This window comes from Pseudopodoces humilis, chromosome 20, assembly GCF_049639895.1.
Source record: "Pseudopodoces humilis isolate 2021_Gansu_Grassland_sample_001 chromosome 20, ASM4963989v1, whole genome shotgun sequence".
Taxonomy (NCBI): domain Eukaryota; kingdom Metazoa; phylum Chordata; class Aves; order Passeriformes; family Paridae; genus Pseudopodoces; species Pseudopodoces humilis.
Genome location: NC_142219.1, coordinates 8,688,676 through 8,700,891, shown reverse-complemented (window position 1 = coordinate 8,700,891; position 12,216 = coordinate 8,688,676). Strand labels below are relative to the sequence as shown.

Genomic DNA, 12,216 nt, shown 5'->3' with positions numbered 1-12,216 from the left:
AAACATGTTTGAATAGACAGGAACATCTTCTCATTCAATAATTAATGTATCTCACTACACAGAGCTCAGAACACACTCTAATTCCTGACAGAGCTCCCAATTCCTCACAATTGCAGAGTAAGACAGTACCCTAAAAGAACCTTAAATAGGCTCAAATTGAAATGGAAAGTACATATTTCACTACTTTATTCTCTTTTACATTAGCAGAACTAAAAAATATAATTTTGTCCAAGTTTTCTATTGTTTTTCTTTTAATCCCTAATAAATGCTGACAAGCAGCAACCACTAAACATCTACAGGTTAAACACTGACTTAATTTAGAGGACTTGACAGATAAATGAAACATGGAAATCTGGCAGTTTACAAGGGAGCATCAAGAACCCTTCCTAGCAGGAATAAAAACTACTAAGTTGAGTTCAGGGGCAAGTTGTTCTCCTCAGGAAAGATCCTTAAAAACAGAGCTGACATGTTCTGCTTTCCTGTAGGAAATGAAAAATTTTGTTTATTGCAAACTGTAAAATTCAGCAAATTTCAGGTAGGCAAACAATAGCAGAAATTTGTTTTGGGGCACAACCACTTGGGTTAATGGGGGTGCCCTGCACACAGCTCTTCCTACAGGCAGCATTTTTCCCTCCTCACTTTTATCAGCACCAGGGGATTACGGCTGCGCCAGCCCGATATGCCAAGAATTCATAAACAGGAATGAGCCAAAGCTCCAGGTTTTTCCTGTCACAGCTCAAATTTCAGCTACATTTTTAAACCTACCAAGCTGCAAAGATCGCGTACAATAATCTTTCAGGAAAGACTTGTCTAATTCATTCAAGATAATCTATTCTTCATAAGCATTTTCATCCAAATTCTTATATGCTACATAGTAGAAATTTAAATAGTATCATTTTTCTGGGGAAGCAGCTCCAGAAATTAATGGATCCAGTGCAACATATCAGATGGAAATCCCAAATACCTACCAGAATCATGAATTCAGGGACACAAGCTACTGAGCTGATAGAAGGATGTAGTTTTACCTAAAGAACTATCAAACACCCAGAATTTATTCGTTTTCAAGCTCCTGTCTCACACCCTGCCAGCTTTCCAGAGTCCACCTCCAATGCTGTGCTTACAGTCACCAACCTGTACTCTCAGTAGTGGTACACATCATAATCCCTGCATTATCCCTGAGAATTCCAGTATTCTGTACCACAGATGGAGAAGACAAAGAGGAATATATCCATAAATCCAGTACAGAGATTAAAAATTGGTAGACAAAACTGACAGAGAATTACAGAATATTCTGAGTTGAAATGGACCCACAAGCTTATCAAGTCCAACTCTTGGAATGGTGTAAAAAAGAAAAAAGAAAAAAAAGAAAAAAAAAAAAAGAGCAAAGTCCTCTTTGAAAAGCAAAGAAGGGAACTGAGGAACAGATCTCCCTTCCCTATAATCTGTGTGGAACCCACAGGGTCCAGGGCAGGGGTGGGAGAAGAGAGAAAACCCAAGAGTTGAGTCTAAATTCTCTGTGATGCTCCAGATGGTATTTGGTCACCAAATGCAAATGAGAGCTCTGCAACTTGCAAATCCACAACGTTCCTGTCAAAAACGCTGCCAACAGTCAGACACTCCCTCCTCTCCTTCCACTTCTTCTGTCGGATGTACAAAAAAATGGATTTATGGGAGAAGGTACTGTGGCTGGAACAGTTGCCAAACCTCTCCAGGCAATATCATTAAACAGCATTTATCCTTCAGAAAACCAAACTTCAACAAACTAAAGCACACCCAACTTTTTCAGACTTACAGAATCACTCCAGTTTTTCCTCACTCACTACCCCACCCCAATAAGCTTTTTCCACGCAGGACTGAATAAAGATCTTCACCCTCTCATCCAATTTTAAATGCCACCACAATAAAAACCAGAACACCACAGTCAAAGCTGGCAGGAAGAAGAAATGTAGGAGAATGTGCAAGAGACACCTCTGAAGTTCCCAGCTGCCTGGTTAATCCAACCACTCCACTGATCCATAACTGCTCTGCAAATAATTGTTTTTACCTAATCTCCCGTGACAGCATTTAATTATCCACAGTTTTGGAAAGCTACTACATAAACAACTCTCCTTGTACCTCCTGTTTACAACCACTAAGTTGTTTTCCCTATGACTATTTGAAATTCTTTTATTAATGGCAAATTTGTTGTTTACCAAATCTTCAATGTTATAAAGATAAAAGAACCCTTAGAGTTCATGACCAAAAGTTTTTGAAGTGCTTCTGAAAGCAAAGCCTCAGTTTGGACTTTTCCTCTGTTTACTGAAAGCAGTAAATATACAGCACTATTGGAGTGACTCTCTTATCCAGAAAAATCAAAAATTACAACTTGAATTAATAAAACATAATATTTAAAAATTAAGTTCTTTAAAATTTAGTTATCACTAAATTATTTCACTTTTAAAGCACAAGTCCTAGGCACTTACATAAGGAAAGAGAAATCCAAAACTCTATTCTTGATAAGAATTCATGATCTCACCAACAGGCCTTATTCCCTAAAGTTCCAACATCTCAGATGTCAATGTTTTGGATAGACTTTAGTCTTGCTCTTGGATTTGCAGCATCAAATTCCTGGGACTTGTATTCCTGAACATGTGAGTACAACACAACAACAAAGTTCTGGCCACAGAACTCTAAGTCACGGTGACAATCCAACCTCTAGGAACAGCATTTTAAGCCAAAGCAGCTCATTTCCTGAGTAAGTTATCCCAAAAAAAAGCATCATGTTACCCTGGCTCAGCTGACAGGCAAGGAAAACTCTGCTTCAGTAACTGTCCTATTTTCTGTTTGTATGCCCACATGGAAAAGCCCCATATATTTTCAGGAAGCTAATTTCAACTATCAAATAGTTCAGTATTGTGGCCTGTTTATACAATAAAAAGCAGAATAAACTTGTTCCTTTTCCTCTGGCTGCATGAAGCAGTGAACACAAACTCTGTCCTTTGTCCTATCTCAAGGAATCAATGGACATAAATGCCTTGTTCTGGCAGAATTTGAGGCTCAATATTTTGTCAATAGTGATGTTTGAACTCTAAAATGTACCGAACAGAGCCCAGCAGCCCTATCAGCAGGAAAATGTACAACACTTACACAATTTACATCACTTTGAAGTATATCTGATAAGTCACTACAAGTGTTTCAATGTGCTTTTAATATAGAACGAGGAAATCTATCCTTGTAGAATTTATACATGTGACAACAGACAAGTTTCAGATTGAATTCCACTCAAAAGTTACTGCTCTGAAGGCTCCAGCCTGGATGCTGGAACACCTCGAGTGCTGTGTCCAGTTCTGGGCCCCTCAGTTCAGGAAGGACACTCAGGGGCTGGAGCATGTCCAGGGAAGGGAACAGAGCTGGGGAAGGGGCTGGAGCCCCAGGAGCAGCTGAGGGAGCTGGGAAAGGGGCTCAGCCTGGAGAAAAGGAGGCTCAGGGGACCATTCTGGCTCTGCACAACTCCCTGACAGGAGGGGACAGCCAGGGGGGGTTGTGCTCTGCTCCCAGGGATCAGGGACAGGAGGAGAGGGAACAGCCTCAGGCTGTGCCAGGGCAGGCTCAGGATGGACACCAGGAGGAATTTCTACATGGAAAGGGTTGTGAAACATTGCAGGGGCTGCCCAAAGAGGGGGTGGAGTCCCCATCCCTGGAGGTGTCCAAGGAACACCTGGACATGGCACTCAGCACTCTGGCTGCCAGATCAGGCACAGGTTGGACTCAATGACCTTGGAAGTCTTTTCCAAACAGAGTAATTCTGTGATTCCATAAAATTCCATAAAGGCAAATGATGTGTGACAGGGATGCTTTGCTATACTCTGCCCCATACTGTACCCAGCAGAAACAGGTTCAGCTGTCCAGACATTTAACTGGATTTCCAAAGTACCACCACTAGAAGCAGCATCACACTCTTGTAACTAAGATGTCAGATATAAACAAGCTCCATCAATTTACAACAGAAACAGAAGCATCACCTGCAACTCCCCTCAAATAAAAAGACACTTAAGTCCCATCTACTGCATTTGAAATATTAAATAAATTATATTTCACTAAGAGAAAAGCATATATTATTAAAGCTTTGCCGGGCAAGTAGAAATATTATCCATTCCTTCATTCAAAACAGGTGCCTCATAAAAAATGAATGTCAGTGGAATGGCTCAGTGCAGCACTTGTGAGCCATCTCTTTAATTATATATGATCACAGGGCTACCTGCATGGAACACGCCCCAAGGTACTCAGCCCTCCATATCTGTGATTTCACAGGCTCTGGTGCCAAATAAACAATCTGGCAGCCATCAAAGCAGGAAGTTTGGAATGGTGCTTAGAAGAGAATGAAAAGAAATCAATATACCATAACTCAGGACTAAACAGTGCAGGGTACAGGTGGGAGATAAGGGACAACTCAAGCATACTTGCTAAACAAAATATTTTGTGTACTTGAAACAAATTTAATCACCAAGTCACCAGAAGGTCTAAAAGCCACGAGTATAAAAAATTATTGCAAGAAACCAGAACCTGATCCTTATGATTGTCTTGGGTGTTTTTAACTACTGTTATTATTCCAGAACTGGTGAACTTAAGTCGTCTTCTTGCAAGACACAATGTGAAAAAGGAGGTAAAATTCATACAGCCTAATAAAACACCTTTTAGTTCAGGCAAACTAAGACTTGTCATAGCAACAATACACCACTGAAAAGAAAATAATATACACAGGATATAGTCAAACCCAAACAGGATCATAACAGATGCAGTAAAAGTGACTTTATCATGTTAATGCTCCACATTCTGGAGACTCTAAAGACAATCCCAGTTGCATAAAGCCTATAATCACCAACTTATCACTGTCACCTCTGACCTACCTGCCCCTTCCTGCCTCCTATTCCACTCGCTTGCTGCAACTCGCCTTGGATCATGCTCAAATCCTGCAGCACAAGCAAGGAGCAAGTCCTGACCTCACAGATTTACCTGGGGTGCTGTGGAGTTCACCTGACTCTACAGAAGAGGTTATTTATTCCATCAGCTGCTACCTTATGCCAGAGCTGGAGTATTATTATTATTATTATTATTATTATTATTATTATCATCATCATTCCTTGAACTGGAATTAACTTTATTTTTAGAGGTTCCACAAAAATCCAAGTCCTGATGTTGACTACTCTCCTGAGTCCAAGTTTCACTTTGCATTTTATCACACGGCAAAAAAAAGTCAAATTTACAGAGTTTTTTTGTTTTCCTGTAGGTCATAAAATACAAACTATGATGAAATCACATAAGGTAACAAGTTAAAGCATTATAAAAATATTCCTTTTTCACTGGAAAAAATAGAAACAATTAAGAAACAAAGAGTGGCTTACTGTGCAGCTCGCGGTGGATGACATCGACCAGGTTGGGCTCGTCCCCCCACCAGAATATCCAGAGCTCCTTGCAGTCGGGTTTGACGTCCCGGCGCCACACGCACAGCAGGTTGGCCTGCAGGCAGCGGATGAAGCTGAGCAGGATGGGATCATCCTGGGCTGGAGCTGAAATGATGGGCCCACAGTCCCCGTGGCCCTCAAAGTTGTACCTACGCCATTTGATGCCCGTGAGTTCAGCCTGTGGGAAACAAAAACAGAAGAAAAGAGTCATTGGATCACTTGACAATTTAGCTACATTCACAGTTTGTTTCATTTTCATTGGTTAATTCCTCAATTCAAGTTCAAAAATCTTCCTATTTGTATATTTTCCTTTACTCCCCTTCAAGGAAAAAGAATTTAGAAACAATGCTGAATAAACCCGGCTTATTCCTACATTTAGGTTTTCACCACAATCTGACTCAATTCTATTCATTTCTACTCCATTAATTTCCAACAGCTTCATTCAATTTCTAACCTTAGTGTTACCTTATTGTCATCTTACAAGTTAGAAAGGAAAAAACCCAAACAGGGAGAGGGAGTAAGACTCATTCCCTACAGGCTGCTTGGTGGCCATGTGAGCTCAGTGTCAGACCAAAAGCTGTGACTTGAAAGTCACAGTTCCACAGTATGTAAGCCCAGTGACTTACTGGAAGAGCTGAAACAGTTTCACATTGTGACATTACAGGTTCACCAAATCAGCTTTTCATTTTTATTTTGCCCAAATGAACAAAAGCGGAATATGGAAACTTGTCATTTACTGTCTTTCAACCAGACAGAATTCTCTCATAAACCATCAAGGAAGAATAAAAAAAACTGTTTGCTACACAGATGTCAGGGGAAGGTTTTTGTTGGGCACTAAACAGGTTCCCCAGGGAATGGGCATGGCCCTAAGGCTGCCAGAGCTCCAGAAGTGTTTGAACAACGCTCTCAAGGATGCACAGGGTGGGATTGCTGGGGTGTCCTGGGCAGGGCCAGGAGCTGGATTCAATGATCCTGGTGGGTCACTTCCACACAGGGTGTTCTGTGATTCTGAGATTTTTCCTCCACTCCCAGTTTGCCCCATCCCTGTTGTAGCCTCCCCCTTTCTCTCCACTCTCCAGCACAGGACAGGGAATACCCCCAGGACAGTCTGGCTTTTATCAAACACAACTGGTATGTGTATACCCTGCTCACAGTGGGCTTGTACTCTACTCTCCAACCTGCTACCACATTCCTGCTGCTGCTATTCCCTCCAGTGCTTCATTTCCAGTGTTCACACCTTCCCTTGGCTGCCCAGAAGCAGCCGGTGCTCAGCTCCGAAGTGCTCCTGCAGGAACAGCCAGCTGGTCTGCCACAAGCAGAGCAAACACTCCAGGGCAGCAGCTACACCTCTGACAAGAGAGGGCATTGCCAGGGATGAGGGAAAGACCCAGCACTGGAAACACTGACTGTAGGAATGAATTTTTACTCAAAAAGAAAACCAAAGACTTGTGGATCACATATTCCTCCCTTGTCATCAATTGCGTAAGGACATTCAAATTCTTCAAAACCCAAATTCCCCATAACACACAGAAGGAATCCCTTTTTCACATCTGCAAACTTAGCCCATTTACAAGTTTAAACTCTAAAATTTACTTCTGTCCACCACAGTAGCTGGAAGGAGCCTGCCTGGTTCAAGAGCTGGCTGATGAACTGCTGAGGAGCTGAAGGTGATGCTCACCATACCAACAACAGAAGCAAAAAACACAAATATTTCTTGGATCTTGTAAATTCTCTGGAAGTTTCACTTCGTTCCTGTATTCTGCCTGGCACAGCAAGGCTCTGGCCCATGGCTACAGTTCCTGGGATTCTGCCTCAAGAACTATTTCCCCAAAACACTGATTACCTAGATTGCCCATTTAATTGTCCTCTGAAGAGGCCTCACCAGGCACATGGCACAGTACTGCAATGGGAAGGGGAAAAACCTATGGAACACTGAACAGAAGGAAAATTTGGTTTATTGTTTGCAGGCCCCTAAACCACCAGGCATCTTTAGCTCTGCAGGGCAGAAGGGACACTGCCATGCTATATCCTGCCAGTAGGACACCAGTCCTGGATTGTCCCAGCTGGAGGCTCCCTACAGCCACCAGTGAGCTCTTGAACTCAAACAGAAGTGCTGATCAGCCATCCAAAGGGCTGGGAACTATGGAAAAGGAACTGGGAAAAGATAGTCCAGACAGAGATGCACAGCCATGCCAACCTTCCTGGCATGACAAGGGCAGGGGAATGCAGAAGGAAGAGGCAAAATGGAATAGATAAAGTTATTTTTTCCATAGTAGGGTGCTGGAACACCTTATACACTAAATAACAGTCTAAGAAAAAGCGCTCCTCCAAAACATCTACATCTGTTCTGTGTCTGTCCCCAGCTATAGCTTGGAAAAGGAACGGGCAGTTCCTGAAACAGGATAATGAATATGACTGTGAAACACAAAACACCAAGAATTAGTGCTAGCATAGGCAACCTGTGAAAAAATAATGTTAAAAGTTTGTGCTATAAGCAGCTAGAACATATACTAAGAACATATACTGAGTCACAAAAAGCATGGAACAGGAAGATGATGAAAACCAAAACCAAAAAACCCAACTGAACAAAGGACGTTACCCAACAGCAGCACTCACTTAAGCCACACAGCAAAAGCCAGAGCTCAGCTGTTTCAAAGAGCAGAGAGGCTCCTGTGGCTTCCTGACAGCTCAGAGGTGTCACCCCAACATCCCCCGCAGAGGAGGGATGAAACAGAGTCAAGGAAAGCACAGTGAAATCAGCAGAGCTACACCAAATTTAATTCTGTGCTAACAAACTCCTGGAGTCCGTAATTCTGTGGACTGCGAGGAATGATGAACTACTAACCTGGACCACACCAGTGCCCACCCACACAGAGAGAGACTCCCAAAAAAAGGGAGAGATGAGTCCTGGGGCTTTGGACTCAGTAGCAGCATTAAATGAGCTCTCACACATCATTTCCCAGTCCAAGTTGCAGAGATGTGGTTCAACACATATATTGGGATATGTCTGTTTCTGTTTAAATTTTTAATAGGTAAGCATCAATACTAATCCCTCAGAACTTCTGGATTGTGTCCTCATGTTAATTAAAACTGAATTCAAATAGAGATTTGAATCCAGAAGAGATACACGAGAGCAGACTACACCCAAAACTCTTACATACATTCTACGCCTCTACTCATGTTCTGTGTAAAGTATTTAACACACTACAGGGAGAAGATCTGCATCCACATGGAGATTTATTTACATTAATTTCTTTAAACAAACCAACAGCCCTGGTTTGAAGAGGCCTCCATCTGTAGCAGGGTTTGCACAGACAAGACAAGCAGTGGGCTGTGGTTCTGGGAACTGTTCTGAAGAGTCAGATGTGGTTTCTTTTGTGCATCATCGGCAGTGAGCACAGGCTGACCCAACACTGCCGCCTCCTCAGCCCCAGCCACGCATTTCCATGTCCCAGTCTGACACTGGATCTACTGCTCATGGAATCACTCAGGGAATGGGACCATTTCACCAACTGAAACAAGAGAAAGACAAACATTTCCAGGCTCAGCACCCTGACAGCTCATCCTGCAGAGAATCATCGAGCAGCCACAGGAGAGGAGGGAGAGTGATCTCCCTGCCAGCTACAGCTCCAATCAGATAAAACACAACTTTCAGTGCACCCAGACAGCTTTTCATGTACACCCCAACCAACACAAGCAAGCAGTGGTGCCAGAGCAGGCCTGGCCTGGGTGCTTTCCCTGCAGCACTCAGCTGCTGCTCAGACATTCACACTGAGCTGGGCTGACTCAAACCCAGAACGGCTGGATTAAACGACTTTTTCCTCTACTCAGATCAGTCCTCACACCTGATTCATTAAACAGCCACAGAGATGCTTGTACTGGGAAGTCTGAGGACAGCAAAGCAGGTCAGGGAGGGCAGAGCTGGTCTGATTAGTAAAACTGCTGATTCGAAAGCAGCCTGAAACACTAAGACAGAAACCAAAATTGTCAACCTGAGGACAAAACTGTGAACATGCTGTTTAACTCACTACTGGCTAGAGATGAATGTAGAACAAAGCAGAACTCTTGCCAGGTGATGTAATCTACTGTGTTTCTTGCATCTCTTCCCATATGCACGGTTTTGGCTTATTGCAGTTGCTACAATGTTTTTAAAACTAAAAAGCCTGACAAAAAAAAAAAGAGGAACTTACAAATACTTATTATCCAACACTGCTAGCAAATCATGCATTAAATGAGATTTTTGCTTTGGTTTATAAAGGAACATGTGTTATGGAGGACTGTGCTGTGAAGGGTTCAACTGCTCAGATAAGTGGAGCTGTTTTGAAATGGAGATTTTTTCTAAGTTCAGCTAACTGCAGTTGGACACAGAATATTTGTGAGACGCCAGTTTTAAATGCACTAGGCCAAGCATGTAAGGAAACAGAGAAATTTGATCTCTAACAGTAATATCCAAACCCACCACTAACATCCAACTTCTTACAGTGTAATTCCCAAGACACAGAAAGATCTGTTTCTGATGTTTTCAAAAGCAGCTGTCAGGGTAGAAGAGTGTGTTCAAATTCCACACAGGCATCCAAAACCACCTATAACATCCCCAAGAAAGAGGCATTAATGAAAACAGTGCATTGCCTATATCTTTATTCAGATGCATGGACTTAAGAGTGATCACACAGATTTTTTGGAAATGGACACAAACTCAGGTTTCAGTGACCATCATCACACCCTGCAGAGTGAAAGAGCCTCAAAAGAGATGAGCTGAGAGTGTTCAAACCTCTAATCCCCCCTGCACATACACAGACAAACAGAGAGACACAGAAAGCAAATTAGCACTTTCTTTCACACCTTGCTGCCCTAAATACAGACACCTCCATATGCACCTGCCACATCTCAGGGTTCCAGGACACCATGCAGGACTGTGAATTCCAAGGCGACAGAAAACTTAAGCTCTCATTCTTTTCTCCCTTCAGGCTTAAATCACAATAATAGGCAAGCTGGGAGGGTCTTCTGCTGATCTCATCTTGCTCCACTCAGATTGGTGGAGTTTAAGCTGCTAAAAATCACAATTCCCCAGTAACATTTCACAGTGCACAACTTGGTGCTGGCATGCTCCCAGCAACCCTGAAGATATAATTAGTGCTGGGTAGCCACTGTGACTGTTTTCCTTTTCTGCAGCCCTTGCAGATGGAACACAAATAAACCCATCTTCCACCTCTTCTTTTATTCCCCATCTCCACCAAATGCTTTTTGGCCTCTGTTTTATGGGAAATGGACAGGCCAACTCTAAATTAACTTCTCCAGATCACTTGAGTAATTCCACCCATTTTAATACACAAAGCTCCCTTGGAGAGATTATACAATAACACAGACACAGCAGAAGGACAAAAAGGGAGAGCATCAAAAGCTTAGAAATTCTTGTATTTGGCCACACCAACTGTAAAGCAGAGCTATTTTTTAACTACTTTGTGCTTCTCTACATTAAAAACAATGACTAAAACTATATAAATGTGTTATTTTTCCTGCTTCATGTAGAACAGAAAAGGAAGAAAAACTAAGGCAGAGTTAGGCCACAGAGTGTAGAAAATGATCACTCTGGTACTTTCAAAATAGGAAGGATGCATTGGAAAGGAGGTAAGATCGTATCATGAATAAAAGAACCAGATATCCATCGCACAGGCCCTCAGCTCCAACCCTGCTTTCTCTAAGACTTTCAATATGGCAACATTCAGGTCATTTTATTTTTCACACTTCTTCAATTTGAAACAAAACAAACACCAAATATAAAAATACTATCCAGCTGCTTGCCTAAAAGGTGCCACTCCGACAAATTCAGGTCTACCCAGTGCTTCAAACATAACATTCTTAAATGGTCTTAAAAAGACCAATGCAATCAATGTAAAAACCAAACCACACCTCATCACTTCTACAAACACATTTCAGTTAAACAAAGGGAATATAAAAGCTTTCATCAAACATCCTTCCAACCAAGGGGAGGATGTTAAGCTGCCCAGTGTACCTTAAAAACATTGTATTTACCAGCCTCTGAAGTTAGGCTCAGTCTAAACAATTCCTCTAATCTAGAATTTTGTTTGCTTCTACATATAAGAGTAGCTGCTAAGTATCTGTAGTCTACAATTTATGTTTCAAATTGAAACATAAAACATGTTAATGCCATATATATGTTTGCCAGTTTTATTACTGTCTCATCTTGAGAGCTTCAGTCAAGTAAGTAGCTATTCTGAAGCCACCAGAGACTCATACTAAGGACTACTCACATGAGTGAAAATCTGCATAAGAAAGCCCTTAGTTCATAGTCCAAGAATTTAAACTGTAGTTAAAGGTGTCATGGGAATTATACCACCATTTTAATTAAATGCTGTAAGATCTTGCAGACAGACTCAAGATTAGCACCATCTGTTTTGGTTACAGTGTCTCATTTCACTACATCATCCTCACACAGCAACGAAATATCACTGCACACTCCACTCCAGCCATTTAAATAACAGATAAAAGTTATGTCATGTTGATACACTTCACCAGGAAGGAAGGACAAAAGGACGAGGACAGAACGACTGAAAACTACTCTGTAACAAAGTGTTGCTTGTGGGGAAGGCAAACACCATCCTCTCTTGCAGTGAAATAATTTACTAACATCTGCCTAAGTCCCTGTCAAGTGAATTGAAAGAATAGAGGAAATTGCTTAACTAAAAAATTTGTTTTCTCCACAGCTTTACAGACTGTCTGTACACCCTGAGAGAGGTTCCTACTCCCACAGCAC

At 41.9% G+C, this 12,216-nt stretch overlaps 1 protein-coding gene across 4 annotated transcripts in view; it reads right to left on the bottom strand.

Annotated features, from left to right (window-relative positions):
- The window catches only part of MED13L (mediator complex subunit 13L), a 167,754-nt gene that overhangs the window by 143,235 nt on the left and 12,303 nt on the right, over positions 1–12,216 (bottom strand). For 3 of the 4 annotated variants that reach the window (XM_014253865.2, XM_005524402.3, XM_088064863.1), the window contains exon 2: positions 5,382–5,619. In XM_014253865.2, coding sequence (XP_014109340.2) covers positions 5,382–5,619 — 238 coding nt within the window. Of the gene's footprint in view, positions 1–5,381; positions 5,620–12,216 lie in introns of those variants that run through there. The other variant, XM_088064861.1, reaches the window with a different exon arrangement.